The 18,895-nt window shown below is 35.1% G+C and overlaps 2 protein-coding genes across 3 annotated transcripts; one reads left to right on the top strand and one right to left on the bottom strand.

The window, feature by feature from the left end:
- Window positions 1-4,071: 4,071 nt before the first annotated feature.
- LOC107822727 (glycine--tRNA ligase, mitochondrial 1) lies at window positions 4,072-9,177 on the top strand. The gene is made up of 9 exons (XM_016649298.2): window positions 4,072-4,522; window positions 4,744-5,126; window positions 5,246-5,363; window positions 5,884-6,078; window positions 6,189-6,413; window positions 6,646-6,705; window positions 6,814-6,894; window positions 6,983-7,388; window positions 8,857-9,177. The coding sequence occupies exons 1-9, from the start codon at window positions 4,343-4,345 to the stop codon at window positions 9,072-9,074; spliced, it is 1,866 nt and encodes a 621-aa protein (XP_016504784.1). The 5' UTR covers window positions 4,072-4,342; the 3' UTR covers window positions 9,075-9,177.
- Window positions 9,178-9,277: 100 nt separating this feature from the next.
- On the bottom strand, window positions 9,278-12,678 carry LOC107822738 (floricaula/leafy homolog 1). 2 transcript variants are annotated; one of them, XM_075250640.1, is made up of 3 exons: window positions 12,197-12,678; window positions 11,037-11,443; window positions 9,278-9,834 (listed from the first exon to the last, which is right to left on the bottom strand). In XM_075250640.1, the coding sequence occupies exons 1-3, from the start codon at window positions 12,657-12,659 to the stop codon at window positions 9,460-9,462; spliced, it is 1,245 nt and encodes a 414-aa protein (XP_075106741.1). In that variant the 5' UTR covers window positions 12,660-12,678; the 3' UTR covers window positions 9,278-9,459.
- Window positions 12,679-18,895: the final 6,217 nt, after the last annotated feature.

Here is an 18,895-nt window from a genome sequence, read left to right on the forward strand (position 1 = left end):
CTGTCTACGGAGCCTCTAAGTACAATAGAAGAGTAATATGAAAATGTCGGCAATAAGGCCCCGGCTATACCTCAAAACACAGTACATGAAAAACAAAAGATACATGACCCCGAAATGAAGTGGGGCTCACCAAATCAGCTGAAAAGAGTGTACTGCTATCACTGATCAATGTCTCTTACTGTAGAACCACCTGCATCCATTAAAGATACAGCGCCCCCGGCAAAAGGGACGTTAGTACTGTTGAATAACACTAGTATGTATAGCTAAAAGTCCTCTTTCAAAATAGAATGCACATATAAGAAAAGGCAACACATAGAAACAGCAAGTCACAATTAATAATATCCAAATGTCCAGTTAAAACATAATAATTTTCAAAATATAAACTTCATATACAATTTTGGTTGGGAGATTATTAGCACCGATATACCACCGTCTTTGTTAGCACGGAGTCCGATCACTCCCGATCAGCTAGGCCATCTCTTTACGGACAATGTGGTTTGACAGGTGATGCGAAAGAAAGTTGTTACCAAGAGTAGTACCACCATGTGCGCAACATGGCGTCCGATCTCCACCCGATCAGCTAGGCCGTCTTCCCACATATGCCTTATGGGTTGACTTTCCCAATCCATAATTATTACCAGTTTCATCCCAATTAAGGGGAATAATATCACAATTTTACCAATATTTCAATTCCATCCCAAATAAGGGGAATAATCACAATCCACCCTCCACCGACACGTGTAGTTTCAGGTGTGGGTCTTATGACCCACCCTTCCTCGGTTTTGATAATGATTCTCCCAAAAAAAAAATTTGATTTGATTTGCACACAGAGGTAACATAAATACAATTGTACTCACCTCAACATCTTTCATATTGTATAAATTATCATTAGTATTTTCAGACATTCATAACGCCGATATTTTCTTAGCTCATTTGGCCATTCACAAGATTCTTTATTCATGGTATGATGGCCATATTTCATATTCCACACTGTCACCTCTTTCAATTTCAAAGATCACCATCAAATATCAACATATAGAATATTTTAGAAATTATATACTTTAAATCCATTTGTAATGGGAACTTTAAATACAAATGGTTTCTTCCCAAAGAATGGGGCATACCAACCAGTAATAAAAACACACATCAAAATCATAAACAATCAATACACCATTTATTCTTGCAATACTCTTCCCGAGAAATGACAATATACAATTTCAACACATGAGTATGTACGAACTCGAATCATACTGGATATATTTATAAAGTAAAGCATTAGTTAAAACAACCACTTATGAGCATGAATTGAGTACAAAAGCTTTTAGGCAATTCTATTTTCGAAATTATTTTTAAACAGTTGAGTCGAGGCTCATTTCATAATCTTTATCACACCCTCTCATTTCATTGGCACAACTAGCCACAATTATAACTTAAATTCTTGGCACAGTGACCACACTCTATATCCCAATTCACTTATTTCATTTTCAAGCATCTTTATAGATTATCAACAACAAGACATTCTCAATCAAGACTTTAGGTACACATATGAGCAATTTAGAACCTTAAACATATCGAGTTTTTCTCACACAATTTGACATACTAGCTTTCATTTGAAACACGACTCAAAGTCATAACATTTTAATACGCAACCCATACTTTGAAACTTATGGGAACATTATGGAATTCGATTCTAAGAGAGAAAGTTTAGACAACATACCTTGATGGAGCTCTTTAGTGCTACTAAAACCACCCGCTACTCTTACAACTTCAATCTACATCAACATAATTCAATTGGACCAATATTAGTAAAGATTTCTAGGTTTTTGGTCGTTTTGGCATTTTATCAAACACCTAGAGTGTATAGCATTCAACTACCTCTAGTAATGGTATTTCTTCATCCAACAATCCTTCCTTACCACCAAAAAGAGATACTACAACATCTTTTGTCCACTAGCTACCTCCTTAGCACCATTATAATCATCAATGAACTCACATCTACTAAATTTTACTAATTAACTCATTATAAAATCTCTACAACACCCAATAATCTAGTTTAATTAATTATGGATACCAATCACCATATCATAAGTGTTAGTACTTATTCCTTGCTCATATATTCACTATCAATCCATGCATGTAGGTTTAAGGGTGAAAGATTACCTCTTGTAGACCAAATCCTGAAAGTCAACTTTTGGGGTTTTCTTGAGATTTTGAAGAAATCCTATGAAATCCAATACAAAATCTTGTTGTAACTAGTGATTGAGAAGTGAAATCATCATAAAAACACACTTAGAAACTCACCTTAAGTGTATATTGGAAGCCTTGGCCGGATGGGTGATGGAGAGACCCTAGTGAGGTTTTTCTTATCAAATCTCTCCTTTAAGTCTGTCCAAACATTATAGGCATTGGTTGAGTATATTATTCCATTTGTTAGTTCTTTAGACACTGAATTGGCGATCCAGGATAGCACAAAGGCATTACATCTTTCCCATTCATGTTCTATGTCACTCTTGTACTGTTCTTTCCGACATTTTCTGTCTATGAACTCTAGCTTATTTTTGGCTAATAAGGCAACTCGCATGGAATTACTCCAAGTTGTATAGTTTTCTATTCCCGTTAGTTGTTGAGGGATTAGAACACTACCTGGACTATCGGAAGGATGTAAGTAGAGAGGATGTCTAGGGTGTATGTCCGTAAACTTTTCTCCGTTGTCCTTCTCAGTTTTCAAAGTTGCGTTCGTCATCGTCAAGGCTTGAAATCAGTGAATCGAAGATAGATTCAAGGTCGATCTTCAAGGAAAAGCTTACTCTTTGCCGAAATTTATGAATTATGAGATGAATCGCAAACCCTAAGTGAATCACCCAAATCTCTGCCGAACTTTTTTAACTTCTCACTTCTCCAACGAAATTGAGTAAATATCTCAATAGTCAATACTAGCCTTCAACTCCTCAAAGAATCAGCTCGAAACCGCCATGAATCTATGGTTCTAATACCATATTCAAAGGGAAATGGGAGCTGTTCTTCGAGCTATGAAGAAAATAGCAGAAAGAGAGAGAAGAGAATGTTCTGGAAAATTTAGACTATATTATTCCATCTCACTTTACACGTGGGTAGTCACTTGTATATATATCACCTTACTAACTACTTCAAACAATACATATAACCATCTGTTAACACTAAACTAATTCTAACTAATTATGTACAACTTATACTACTAATGTACAACTCTACACTGCACATATTGATTTCAATAGAGGGGAATAAGATACTGATAGATATTGCCAAAAGATTTTTAAAAGAAATCCATTGCTTTCTGAATTTATTTTAAAAATTTTTTTGGTCAATGACCGTTAATTCACGTGCTCTTGCCATTTTAACACTACTTCAAAAGTCCAACTTTGAAATTAGTGGTAGTATCATAAGATTTTCATTTGCCAAAAATTGTCACTTCTTTAAATTTGGCTATTTGTTATATTTGACTATATGATAAAGATTACGACAAGACTTTGAGACTTATGGATTAGATAATTAATCTATGTAATTCCTATCGTTTTTTACATCTTATTTTGGCAAATGACATCCATATGAGTAAAAAAAATGTACGATGAAGACATATAAACTTGGGCGGGGCATCCAGTCAAGGAAATGGAGCTTAGCTTATAAAGATTTTAAATTTTTTATTTAGAGTAGCATTTTTTGATGGGGCCCGGGGCGGGCGGGGGGGGGGGGGGGTTGAATCTTACAAGTAGTAACACTGATATTAATATTGGCAACTAGCACTAGTAGTGTTCTTTGGAAATCAACAAGGCTATTATTACACATATTTGGAGGATGCGAAGAAATATGTAGATTTTTTTGGCTATCGAAGGTCACAACCACGAAGAAGTTATAATAGTCTGGAAGTTACCGTTTAAGAAAATAAAGTTTCTTATCCTAGCTGATTTAGGTAATATAACTTACTAGAGATTTAAGTAATTCTATTAAATTTTTCCAATGTAAAAAGAAAAGCAGTCAAAGAGACGCACTTTAGATTCTGTGGACTGAACATATTCTTTGAGAATATATAAATCGTAGGCAACATGAGATTGGCGTGAATTAGCAGCAACAACCCTAAAAACCAAGGGGCGACCGGAATATTAAATTCACAAACCAGCCAAACAACCTCAAATATCCGTTATCCACAGTGTCGCTACCTTTTCAAGTGCTGACAGAGATTCAAGCCTAAAAATATCTTTACCTCTGATATTTTTCTTTCTTTGACAAAACAAAAATCCAACAATTGTGAGTATTCTTATAGTAGTAGATAAATTGATCTGAATTCTGAGTGAATTTCTTTGGTAAAATGGACCCTGCCCAAGAAGCCCAGAACAGAGAAGCTTTTCGGCAAGCTGTTATTAACACACTTGAACGCCGTCTCTTTTACATCCCCTCTTTCAAGATCTACCGTGGCGTTGCTGGCCTTTACGACTATGGCCCTCCCGGTTGTGCCGTTAAATCCAACGTCCTCTCTTTCTGGCGCCAGGTATTTTTCTTTCTCTTACTATCAGAATTCTCAATTTTGTGTTATAGTGCTTTCCAATTCAGTTACTCAACTTTATGTTAGGGATATGTGCTTTTACGCTAAATTGGGGTAATTAACTAGATAGTGAACATTAATAATATGGGTTTAATTAGTCAAAATTGGGGGTTTTCTTTCATATTTATATGATACTTCAAATGGTGACTTGCTGTTCTGTAATTCAGCATTTTGTTCTTGAGGAGAACATGTTAGAAGTTGATTGCCCATGTGTTACGCCTGAAGTTGTGCTAAAGGCGTCAGGTCATGTCGATAAGTTCACTGATCTAATGGTGAAAGACGAAAAGACGGGCACTTGTTACCGAGCAGATCATTTGCTCAAGGACTTTTGCAAAGACAAACTTGAGAGAGATCCTAATCTTCCAGCTGAAAAGGCCGCGGAATTCAGGCACGTGCTTGCTGTTTTGGATGATCTCTCTGCTGAAGAGCTCGGTGCTAAGATTAAGGATTATGGCATTACTGCTCCTGATACCAGGAATCCTCTTTCTGCCCCTTATCCTTTCAACCTCATGTTCCAAACATCCATTGGGCCTTCTGGCGTAAGTCCTGGGTAAGAATATCTTTAGAGCACACATAATATAGAAGTGTGCTAACCCATTACTTTTGTGCTTAGTTTGTCATAAGTCTTTTTGTTATAATTTATTGCCTCTGCAATTTATTTTCCTGCAGTTACATGCGTCCCGAGACTGCTCAAGGCATTTTTGTTAACTTCAAGGACTTGTACTATTACAATGGAAATAAGCTTCCTTTTGCGGCTGCACAGATTGGTCAAGCTTTTAGAAATGAGGTTCATAAAATCCATATCTTATTATTGCCTTTATTCTTTTGATGTGTATCCTGGTCATATTTGTATATTTTCGACCAAGCAAAAATATCATTCTTTTAGATCCAAACTAAGCCTTTGTAATTCGGATAGTGTCTATTTTGCAAAAATTATAACATGAGGTCTCAGTAGATTACTGTGTCAAATCCTGAATGATGGAATAGTTGCCAGGGCAACAAAATTTATCCACATTGCTGATAATCAGAATCTATAGACTGTTCTATTTTATTTTGTTCCTTGGGTATGACGAAGTAGACATAGATGATGCTTCAAACTTGAAACTGATAGCATATGCTAATACATTTTGGTCGCCATATTAGGCAACCATAGGCTTTAACATTTTACCTAACTGTTCTTTTTTGGGTCAATTCATATTTGATCCATATGTTACTGAAGCTTTCTAAATTTATTTAACCTCTTTAATTAACTCATAGATGGAGCATGTTTATGTTCAAAACGATGTTTGCTTTTTTGGTATATGCAGATCTCACCACGTCAAGGTCTCCTGAGAGTCCGTGAATTTACACTGGCTGAGATTGAGCACTTTGTTGACCCGGAGGATAAATCTCATCCAAAATTTCCTGATGTTGCAAACTTGGAGTTCTTGATGTTCCCGAGAGAAGATCAGGTTTCTGGAAGATCAGCTAGGAGAATACGTCTTGGTGAAGCAGTTGTCCAGGTAAGATAAAGTCAACAATTAACTTCTCGGTTTCTTCCTAGTCTCCTGGATAAATCCTCTATTTTTTCCATTATACATGTTTGATTGAGTCATCACTGTTGCTTCTGCAGGGAATTGTCAACAATGAAACTCTTGGATATTTCATAGGGAGAGTATATCTATTTCTTACTCATCTTGGTATTGACAAAGACCGGCTACGGTTTCGTCAACATCTTGCAAATGAAATGGCACATTATGCTGCAGACTGTTGGGATGCTGAAATTGAATGCTCTTATGGATGGATTGAGTGTGTTGGTATAGCTGATAGATCTGCGTATGACTTGCGTGCTCACACGGTGAGGCTTACTTAAAATAGCCACATACTGTTAGTTCTTTATATTCTTCACCCCACCCACCTCCCAAGTCTTTTCATATGGTACTTCATCAGTTGCTTGGTGTTTCCAAATTCACTGTTTACTTCTTTTCAGTAGCTATCTGTTAACTTATGGTTCGCCTAGCGTTTCATGCAAAATGAGCATAACTTTTCTTAGTATACTATCCTACACTGAACTGAGTCATGCATTGCAGGATAAAAGTGGTGTGCCTCTTGTAGCCCATGAAAAGTTTCCAGAGCCCAGGGAAGTAGAGGTCTCTCTTTCTTTCAACTTGTGCCCAAGAGATTGTGGTCTATAATATAACCCTGAATAAAATTTGTAAAACATGCTTACTAGCTTCATGTGTTATCTCTATTTTCAGAAGCTTATTATAACTCCAGCTAAAAAGGAGTTGGGTCTTGCTTTTAAGGGTAACCAAAAGATGGTGGTTGAAGCACTGGAGGTACACAGCAGTATTGCATTAGTTTACTCGTTTATGCCCTTCATGTGAGGGTTAAATTATTAAGAATATTGTTTTCTTCTGTCACAAGGCTATGGGTGAAAAGGAAGCAATGGAAATGAAAGCAGCATTGGAGTCTAAGGGGGAGGCTGAATTTCATGTTTGCACCCTCGACAGGGTTGTCACTATAAACAAGAATATGGTGTCCATCTCTAAGGAAATGAAGAAGGAACACCAGAGGGTTTTCACTCCATCAGTCATTGAACCATCTTTTGGTATTGGGAGGATAATATACTGCCTCTATGAGCATTCTTTCAACACAAGACCTAGCAGAGATGGTGATGAACAAATGAATTTTTTCAGCTTCCCTCCTATTGTAGCTCCTATAAAATGCACTGTGTTCCCATTGGTTCAGAATCAACAATATGAGGAAGTTGCCAGACAAATTGCTAGGTCGCTGACTGCCTATGGGATCTCGTATAAGATTGATATAACAGGTAAGCTCGGCCTCGAGAGTTATTCTAAGCACTAGCTTTGGCCACAATAATGTTAAGTTCTGAGTAAGTCACAATTTTTCTCTCTAATTTCCCTTAAAAGCTACCTGGATCAAGGGTGTTTTAATATTTATTCCCATCCCATTCATAATCATTACATCTCACCCGTCTACTCATTTTGCCACTTCTGGAGTAAATAAGTTGAGCTTTCAGCTGCTTGCTAATTATTTTCTTATCCTTTACTCTTTGGACAGTGATAAGAAATATTGACATGTCAACATTACTTAAAATTCCTAAGAAAATGTGCTTTCTACTTTGTCCTAAAACGAACATACATAGGTTAATCAAATTCCAACATTGGTTGCAAATTGGGTTAAAGTTTACTGGGGAATTGCAGCCAAGGGTGTGACCTAGTAGTCGATGAAGGGGGAATGAGAGATTATGCTTCGAATCCCACCGTAGGCTAAAAAGGTTGGTGATTATTCTCATCTGCCTAAGCATTAGTGAATAGAGTTACTCAATACTTTTAGTGGTATTTGTGGTCCGGCCCTTCCCCAGACCCCGCGCATAGTGGGAGCTTAGTGCACCGGGCTGCCCTTTAATACTTTTAATGGTGGGAGATGCAAATAACCAATGGAACAGTCAAGGCGCATGAGCTGGCCTGGAACATATAAGAGAGAAGGGAGAAAATTCACCCGGGAATTATTGAGTTCACTATATGAATTTTAAACAAATATTAAGTTATTGACATGATGTATTGTTCGATTGTTCATTAAGGTCCACCTGTCCAGGTTAATATTTTCCATCTATCAAATTTGTTTGCTCTACTCTCTAAATGTGACTGATAGTAACTTATTTTAGCTCATTGCTATGAACTTTAAAGTCTGGCTAAGGTTGGTGTTTACACTCCTGACAACTGCTGGGTTCACATGGTCTAAATGCAGAAATTTGAGTTTACTTCATCTTCCTTTTGATTTACCATGCACCCTTGTGCTTGTATCCTATATATCTCTATAGGATATATAGATTTACCATAACCTGAACATGTCTGCATCGATACACTGTTATCATATAATATGCTAAAGTTTACCTTGTATACCACTAGATTTTGACTGATGTAATATTTGGTGGGCATATCATAACAATGATTACCTGTCTTTGTCATTGTGCTACAATATGTATATTTTGTATTTTTTGTTAACGCTTTCCTGACTTTTACACTATTGTATTTCTTCTTTATACTGTTGTGATTTGTATGCTTGCTTGGAATCGATGGTCTACCGGAAATAGCCTCTCTATCTGCATAAGGTAGGGGTAAAACTGCGTACATAATACCCTCCCCAGCCCCCCTATTTGTGAGATACATTGGGATTGTTGTTGTTGTATGCATATTTTGTTTTTGGTTTTGATGAACTGGTGGTGCTTTAATTATTTGATACTTAGTTGTGGTCCTTGTGATTTTGTGTTTTAGGTACGTCAATAGGGAAAAGGTATGCAAGAACCGATGAACTTGGAGTTCCCTTTGCCATTACAGTGGATTCAACATCCTCTGTGACAATCCGTGAAAGGGACAGCAAGCAGCAGATTCGTGTGAATGTGGATGAAGTAGCATCTGTTATTAAGGAGGTAACCGATGGTCAGAGCACTTGGGGTGATGTGTTGTGGAGATACCCTACTCATTCTTCTTGACCCCCTGAATTGAGAATGTTTTACTTAATAGCCTGAATTGTTTACCCGACATTGACAAACTTCTTTGATATACCAATTTGGATGTAATCGTGGTTCATTCTTATTCTCTTCTTTTGTCTTTGTCCAGTACTAAGCTATCTCTGTTTCCTAAGAAATATTTACATGACAATAGTAGACATCAAGATTACCAAACCATTAGTATATGTCAAAAGTTCTAAACTAAAGCAGTTACAGAATTTGCAGAACTGAATTGAGGGACACCCATGTTATGCAGATATTTTAGTCTCTAAACCGAAAAGATTACATCACAAGTAGAACAAAGTAGGAGGTAGATATAGGGGCAAGCAAAGTCAGAAAAGATTAAACTGAGTACTCTACTCTCAACTTAGAAATGCGGCAGGTGATCACCAACACCACCAGAAACCGAGCTAGAAGCAGCAGCAGCAGCGTTGCTTCGTTCAGAATGGCAAAGCTGGCGGAGCCTGGTGGGGACATACCAAATGGCGAGTCGAGGATGTGCATTAAAGATGGTGTCGATATCCCAGCCTTGTCGAGCAGCTATGGCCACCAGGGGCTTGTAACATGCTTGTCTCCATGCCCCAACATTCTCTCCTCGCTCCTTGAAAGCTCTTCTTAGCGCATTGGAGGCCTCCTCATCAAGGCAATGAAGTGCGTAGCAATGCACGTAGTGTCGCATTTTTGGCTTATTTATGTAGCTTGCCCCTGCCTTCTTCGCGTACCTGAACACCTGATTTGTTACCTGCAATTTCGACATAATATCATCCTGTCCATTTTCATTCCATAGGATAACGTTACTGTAAGATGATTAATTTTTGCACCGTAACAATTTCAAAAGCTAAAATACGTCAGTTTGATAATTGCTTTTCCTAATTTTAATTGCCAAAAACTAACTTCAAATAGTTGATTTTTGATGGAGAATACTAGAGGATTGTTTAGTTAATGAACAACATATTGTGGAACAGAAACACCACAAAGTTAAATTTTTTTTCATAATTCCCAAACTAAAAAGAATTATTACGGCAGCGTTTATGAGTTGCTAGTTTAATTGTCCCTCAGAGACAGAGACGGGTACCATACAAGGACTCGGCTAAAAAAATAAGCGCCTAGCATAAGCCTAATTTATTAAAATCAAGCTTTGGCTCCTAAAAACTAAAAAAAAAAAAAAAAAAGAATAAGAAAAGAAAGCTTTATTCATACTAATTCGCAAACAAAAAACGTTGAAGTGTTAAACTCATACGTTGGTCAATGTGTAGAACTTCGATGAGGCAAGGACAAGCTCACAGGTGGAACCACTTGAGTGAAAGTACAAAAGGAGTAATGGGCCGAGGGCGAAATTCATTAAGCTTTAGGGTTCAGCCCATCAATTCCGTACCTTAGCTGTCGAGTTCTCTTCCGGACAGCTAATGGTTACCTTGACCCAATTAACGAGGTCTTCTCAACCCACATTCATTTTTATGCCCAACCTTTTCCCAACCAACTACTACCTAGAATTTTTATATCCACTCAAAATTTAAAAAAACAATTGAGTATACTATACTCAGCTCCATTTATTGAATAAAGCCAATATATTTTAGTAATTAAATTACAACAACAATAAATCCAATATAATCTCATAGAGTATTTTATCAGTGTGATGAATTGTAATATCAATTCGATATTCTTTTAAATATATTTTACAACTTAGAAACATCATAAAAAATTTATGTCAGTTTCATAACTAAAAATATCTCATCATAAAAAGTTGTATGACAATATCGATAAAATAGAAGATGTGTGTTTATGTTAAGGAATCCAAACAACAAAACATGTGTTAAATAAATTATAATCCATGGATAAGGACATTTTTATCACGTAAAATTAGTTAAGGGCGCGAATTATTTTTGAATTGTAAAATAGTTTTTTAATTAAATGAAAAAAGAGAGAGATAGAAAAGAAGGTGACCTTAGTGGGACATTTTTCACCACGTTCCTTGGCAATATTCTGAACTTGAATCAAGAAATCCCGGCATTGCTCGTAGAGGTGGAACAAGTAATCCAAGCCGTTCTTTTTCCCACGCGCCACCTCACCTGGCTCCGTCACGATAAAAGGATGCTCCCTTTGCCTCTCGCTTATTCCTCCCCCGGCGTCGTTAATATTCCACTCATCTTCTTGACCTTCCTCCGTTTCTTCATCCTCCTCCGCCGACGCTCTTCCCCTTCTCTCCCTCCCCGTCGACACCACCTTCTTCCTCCTTCTTTGTTTCATTCTTCCACCGCCAACTGCCGCCACCACTTCCCATGTCGTTCCCCCTCCGCCGCTTCCAACTGCTTCTCTCTCTTGCTGCTGCACTGGTTCCTCAGACAACCCTACTTCACCATATATATATATTTACACAAATTGAGAACTTATATCATGTGAAGGAAAAAAGTGCTACTCCTACCTATACGTTTTTACTTTGACACACGTTTAAAATATCGTCATGACACCTTAATGAGTACATACAAAATATATCTAATTACTCCCAAATTCTCATTTTATGTGACAGAGTATAAGGTTAAAACACTTAGTTTTCATGTGTATTAGAATATTAATTTTTTATAACTTTTAAATAAAATAACATATATTTAATTTGAGTGAGAATCACTTTAAACATAGTTAACAATCCAAAATATCTATAACGAGTATGAAAAAATTGTAGTAAAGAAAATTATTTACCTCTCAGATCAGTAGAGTGATAGTATTACATAAGAATGAACTAGAGATGGTCAAATATGGAATATGCAACAAGAACCCTAATACCTTATAGTTGCTTGGTTGCATGCATCAGTAAAGATAAAGTATTTTCCTATAGCTAGGCTCGTGGTTCAGGTTCAATATAACAGTGGCTCCACAAATTAAACATAATGCTATTTCGAAAAAATTATGCATGTTATTATCTACTAGAAATACGTAGCAATTCAATTCACAGTTCGTTAACTAGCTACTCTTAAACATTTAAATACCAACTACGTGCTCCTAATAAGTTGAATTTGGTCTTAGAAATCACTCGAACTGGTTATGTGCACTTGTATATCCAAGTGCAAGTATATACTCTAGGAGTTATCAAGTTCAAAGAAAACAACCTTCTTGTGAGAGAGCGTCAAGGGCATTAGTTCCACCATCAGACAGAAGGTGGCCGCGCCGCCGTAGTTCTTCCTCCTCAAGCCTCCGCCGTTCCGCCCTGATTGCAGCTTTGATACCGTACCTTTCTCCGACGAGGAGTTCCCATCTGAAAATCTGTGAAAGGCTATTCATCATATCATCAAGTTCCTCATCTTTCATGTCCAATAGAGTATTCACCGTAAAACCTAGCTCCGCTATTTTAGCAGCAGTGTAATAACGTATACCGTAAGCTTGAAACAACTCCTCTAGCCCTCCTAACTCCCTTGTCCTAATGGAATAGGCCGCCGATAGAGGCTGCGGCGGTGGCAGAACTGGTGGTGGAGGAGGAGGCGCCACCGCGGCTTCCAACAGCCGGGTTGGCGGTGGCATTGCACCTCTAGGGTCCCATTTGAACAAACTCGCTGAGAAAGCCTCTGGGTCCATATGCTATAACAATGCACACACTTGGGTTAAATGGAATGAAAGGGTTAAAAACTGTTGCTACATATAAGAGTTTACCTTCTGACAGCATAAAACAAATATGTATATCAATTATTTATTAGGTAATTACACAATTTACAACTAAAACACTTTAAGTTTTTTTTTTAACACTATCATCGTATAAACATTTAACTTATCTAAACCGATAATTCAAATTTGGTAAAATTGTCCAAGTGACCTATAGGTTACAGGATCGAGTCATTCCTTGGGGTGCTGTCCTTCTCCGAATTCTGCGTGAATAACCTAGCTAATATAACATATAAAAGCAGGGGCGTATCTAGGGGCCATTTGAACCCATGCTCCCCGCCCTAAATATCATGTATAGTAATGCTATATTTTTCTAAAATTATTTAAATATATGTGTGTGCACTCATGCTCAAAGTATTATATGATGTGATGGTTATTGAGTGTACCTCTTGAGGTGAGATTGTGAATTCAAATCTTATGTCAATCTTGTTATTTTTTTCCTTTTTTTTTTCTAAAAGTAGACGCCCACGGGAGATGGACGTGTCTGGTGTTATTTTTTGCGTATTAATTAAGTACTTTTTCTTTTTATTTTTTTTTTGTTTGGTTTATTCTTTCAAAATTTTCACACGTTGAAATTCCTATTCTTCTTTTGTTGTTGTAAAATCTTATATGATTAAACAAAATGTATATATTAACTAGTCGCAGTATATGATGTAGCATATAGTCAATGTGTTCAGCTGATCTCAATATTTTCAACATGAAAAATAGATATAGATGTAAGAACTTTACTATTTAAAAAAAAAATAAACTTATAATTTCAAAAGTGCAATGGATACGCAATCGTAAGAAATAAAGGTTGAATCCGTAAAATTGCTATTCTGGATCCACCTCTTCTTAATAGTGTACCAATCCTGTCAAAATCCTGAATCCGCCTCGGTATAAAAGTAAGTTGATATTGTTGAAGTTTTTCTGTCGTGTATATGATATAATCAAACTCTATAAATAAAAGTTTTACATAGAGTACGTTTTTTTAAAAATCTTAACTTGAAAATATTTTGTAATTTTTTCTGGGAATTGCATCAGAGATAACTGAATACCAATGTGCTTTTCTGCTTTTGCATACTGAGGAACGTACGATAGAGGACTGTTGCAAGGGACTAAGAATTATTTGTTTTTTCTGAAGAGGGACTATCCTAGTTCCAATCAGACTAGATATAGGCCTTAGGGGATTGAGAACGAACTAGTCAGAGAAACACGGCGAGTATCTAGTTTTCAACTCTTTCAGGACTTTATGAAACCATTTTGGGACTACGTTTAAGACTTTACTCATTTTAGAAAGTTGGCCTAATTATAGTTGTGACACAAATTATGCTGTGACACAAATTATGCACCACTCCAGGATAGATTTTTAACTTATATGTGGTTACAGCATAAAGAATTTTCACACCCACTAGCATGTCTGAATGGTTATCTATTAAGTAATGTTTATCTTTTAATTGACTTGAGGATAATTTAAAATTTCATTTACACTCTTCCGTGGCATTTGTTTATTATATATATATTTTGAATGTCAACCTAAAGTTTAGTATTTAACTTTCAAATTTTTTAAACTTATATGTATTGGTTTTCAACAATTAAATTAACTGTTTGCCCTGTCACGTTCTTATTACTCCTAAATAAAGGTAAATTCTGTTTGACATTTTTCCTTTTGGTGAATGCCAATATGATATACTACGTACTTATTTACTTATGTGAATAACCACTCATGCAATTAGTATTGTTTATGAAATATATTTCTTGTTAAAAAAGTTGTCATTAATTCTCACGATATATAACGGAGCTCTCAAGTTATCAATATTTTACATAGTAAAATGGACAACGTTGACGTCTTAAATCCAACTGGAGAGAGAGAGAGCGTGTGTGTAATTATTTGTCCATATATACATTGTAAAACTCATGATATGTATGTATTCTTCTGCTACATATAACAAACCTTAATGTATGTTACGAGCAATCAAAATTAGACTACACGGAGATAAGAGTAAATCTCTTACCTTGACAAATATGAAAGGTTATACAGAAACCAGCAATTAAGACTAGATGATACATAGTATGAGTCCACGACCAATCAGAAAGGCTTGCTTGTTGACAATAGTGGATTTAAAATTTAGACGTTATCACTTTTAAGTTGAGATAAAATAGGTTCGTAATATCTAACTCTATTATATTCTTTGCGCCACTCGTTGTTGAATCGATTAGCTGAAATTATACCTCGGAATTATGATGAAGGTGCATTCTTCACCGTTATTAGATACTCCCTCCATCCCTATTTACGTGATGGTGTTAGGATTTCGAGAGTCAAACAAATTATTCTCATAACTTTTTCATATGATTTTTAAATATTTTAAATTATTAATTATTGTACTAATAGTATTTTTACATGTCTTTCGGAAACAACCTTTCTACTCCCTCGGGATAGGGGTAAGGTCTACGTACACACTACCCCAGACCCCATTAGTAAAATTTCACTGGATCGTTGTTGTTGTATAATATTTTTACATAGTTTTTAAATATGTTAATTTTATTTAGAAAAATTTAAAAATTATATGTCCAAATATACAATCAAGATTAATAAGTTTGAATCTTAAAAAAAAAAAAGTTCGCATAAATTGGGACAAAAAGAGTAGTTTTTCCCTTCAAAAATGTACTTTTTGCTCGAGCGAGGAGTATGTAAAGTAAAGGATTCAGTTGAAGGGGAACAAAGTTAGAGACATTTAAGAAACACTATTACTTGGCAAAGTTAAAGTAGGATGCAGGGGAAGTACGTACAGAAAGAAGCGTCAGATGGAACAGTTCAAAGTTTGATGATATATATGCCAAAGAACTGAGCTTAATAATCTTTCTGTAATCTAATAAACTGTTCCCTTTGTACTTTCCAAAGACTAAAAAAAAGAGAGTAGCTTCTCTCTTTTTCATTCACATTTTTAAATTTATATACTAGTGCCAATTCACAACCACAATAACTTCTTCCAATAAGGGATCGTTTGGTTTGAAGACAATCTCAGTATAATTAATCACAATATAATTAATCTCAACATAACTAATCTCAGTATAATTGACTGTTTGATATGTATGTATTAGTTCTGAGATTGTCAATTTTATTGCTTTATTCTGGGATTACTTATCCCGGGATTACTATTCCACCCCTGGCAAATATACGTTATCCCAGTACTACTTTTAATTTTGGGATAACTTAACCAAACAAAAAATAAGGCGGTACTAAATTTTTATCCAGAATTATTTTAACGTAACCCCTAATAGTATACGAGAAATTGATAAAAATGTTCTCTTATGTTTGAATATAAGTTTAAAAAGTCCTTTGAATATAATCCATCACTTTGAGTCGATTGAATTTGCCAAAAGTAATACTTTTTATTTTGATCATATATTTAACAAACTGATGGGATTGTTAGAATTACGGGAATTGTGAATAAAAGAATGATTTAAGAGAAACAATATTTGGAGGTGTAATTTTTTTGATTTCAGCTATTTTTTATTTATCTCCTAGTGTCTCATACAACTTTTTGTGGTGCAGTTTCTACTATTATTGACGAAATTTTTATGGTATTTCTGGTTAATTTTTTTTTTATAGTTCTCATTAAATCTTAGTGCTAGAATTTGTTAAAATTTAGCGATTGCCAATTGAGAAAACTAAAACTGTTCAAAAGAATATTTCAAACCTACCCCAAACATAGGATCCTAATATAACTCCAATCTACACGTATTTACGAATGTATGCATATTGGTGATTGTTGTATGAGTTGATGATTGATTTGTCAAGATTCAAATTCATTCAAGATTGTATTCTAATCCACGAAGTTGATGTACATATTAACTGGTGTAATTGTTACATAATTTATCTATAGCAATCCACCCAAAAGTTTATTTCATTTGTTTTAGGAGAAATATGCATTTATCCACATCGTATGATGTTCATACTATTTTTTATTCATTTACTGTACATCAACCATTAATAATATATATTTGTCTCTTAAGTCTCAACTACTTCACTGGTCTGAATTTATATGCTTATTTCTTTTTCACTGTATCACATTTTGAAATGACGTCATTTTATACATTTTTATATTTATAACAGTATTATACATAAAATATTTCTCTCAGAACTACAAAGATCTGGTCAACCTTAGGACTATAAATTCTCACCTATGAAATGATGACACGTAGTAACACGACAGTGTACGAGTTCTATAAATTTTGTCGCATGGCGAAGGAGAGCTCTGGTGCAGAGAGTCGCTCGCAGCATAGATTCGCTGAACTCATTGTCCGGCTTTACTTTCTTTGGACTTTATTTGCTTTTGTCTCTTCTGTTTTACTTGGTAACCAGGAAAATTCATCGAATTAATTTTTTTTTTCATCAACTTAATTGTTTTACCTACTAATTTGATAAGATCATAAACATAATCAAATATTCAAAAATTTATATACATGACCAGTGCACAACACAAATAAATCAAGGAAGAAATCTAAGCCTAAGTAACTTTTATACTCCAGTTCATATTAGGGGTCAATACTGGAGTAGATGGACGAAGTCACTTGAGAGTTTAAGTTCTTATCCTGTCTAGATGTTAGTAGTTTTTTACATCGTTGTCTGTATGTCAAATAGATGGAAAAAGCTATATATAGGGAGGTCTAGTTCTAAAGTCAAATATGAATTAGTGGTTGTATATATCCATACTTGGTTAAATAAATTTTCTAATTGTTTGACCTAAAAAAAAAGTAACTTTTGCTCTCGTCTTCTGCATGTTGTCTTGCCAATTTTGTTATATTCTTCTAGATTGTTTTTACCATGTCTTGATTTTTCCACTAATAAACTGATTACCTATGAATAGCATTGTTAGAAAGTGATATAAGAGATTCAATAGTTTTTCTATATCAAAATACTTTTTAATTCTTATAAAGATGCGGAATATCAACGATTAAATTAAACAGATAGCTTGCACCTTAATAGCTTTGTTTGTTTTTCATCTCTCTAATTTTCTTTAAAAATCAATTCAGATTTTCAATTAGTTTTAGAAACTATCAACATTGTCACGTACGTTTGTTCCCGAGTCACAGTGAAGCAAAAAAGAATTATGGAAAAAAAAGAAAATCAATCTTGTGCAATTTTGAATTTGAGTATTCTTAATTAAAGCAAAGAATACCTTCTTTTATTTGTCAATAACTCAGATAATAATTAATCAATGTACTTTATTTTCTTGTTCCTCGACCACCACGCCAACACAAAAGAAACAAATACAAAGAAATTGAAGAAAGAAAAGTTGTAAAAAACTGAAATTCGTTTCAAAGTGTTAAATGATGGCATGTCCTAAATCTCAGAGTCTTGAGTTCATAGCAAATGTCACCTCAGGGAAAAGACAGTTAGCAAGATTCACAACTCACGTGTATCGATTAACTAAATTGAATGTCGTTTAATCGTTTGTCTAAATTAAGAATAACTAAGAGGCCACGGTGTTTAGTGTTTGTTGATCGTGAAATTTTGCTAAATATTATTTTATTTTTTAAAATTATTTAATTTAGACTCCTAGAGGCTAATTTGAGCTACATAGTGGATGGATAATTGCTGCAACTCTATCCGATTTTCAATTGAAGGAAAACAAAACTGTTGGGCTTCGTCATTTTAAGCCTGTTCCAGGCCCGTGTATTTCTCCTAGAATGAGAGGCGATGGAAGAAAGATGGGAATTTATGTGAAACTATGGGTAGGGGTGCGCGTTCGGGCAGTTCCGACTGGATATGAAAATTTTGGCTTAGTTTCTGTTTTTAGATTGAAGAAATGACAATCCAAATTCAATCCAAATAAGTTTGGGTTGGATCGGATTTTTTAAATTCGATTTCGGATTAATCGATTTGGATATTTTGGATTTTCGATTTTGAGCTTATAAGTGGAGATGTTTCTTCTTTTTACAAAAATAAATATCCAAATGAAGGGCTCATGTTAAATTGCTTGAAAAGTTCTTCATTCTCACCACAATCATCCAAATTAAATATTCAAGTAATGAAACTATTATCAAGGAAATGCAACAGACATTAACACAATAGATAAGAAGTAGCAATAGTAAAATCATGTCCAAATAAAAAGTATTCTGACAAAAATTTAGTAATTAATATTCAATATGAGATAATTTCTAATGGG

This window comes from Nicotiana tabacum, chromosome 4 (genome assembly GCF_000715075.1).
Source record: "Nicotiana tabacum cultivar K326 chromosome 4, ASM71507v2, whole genome shotgun sequence".
In the NCBI taxonomy this organism is placed as follows: Eukaryota; Viridiplantae; Streptophyta; class Magnoliopsida; order Solanales; family Solanaceae; genus Nicotiana; species Nicotiana tabacum.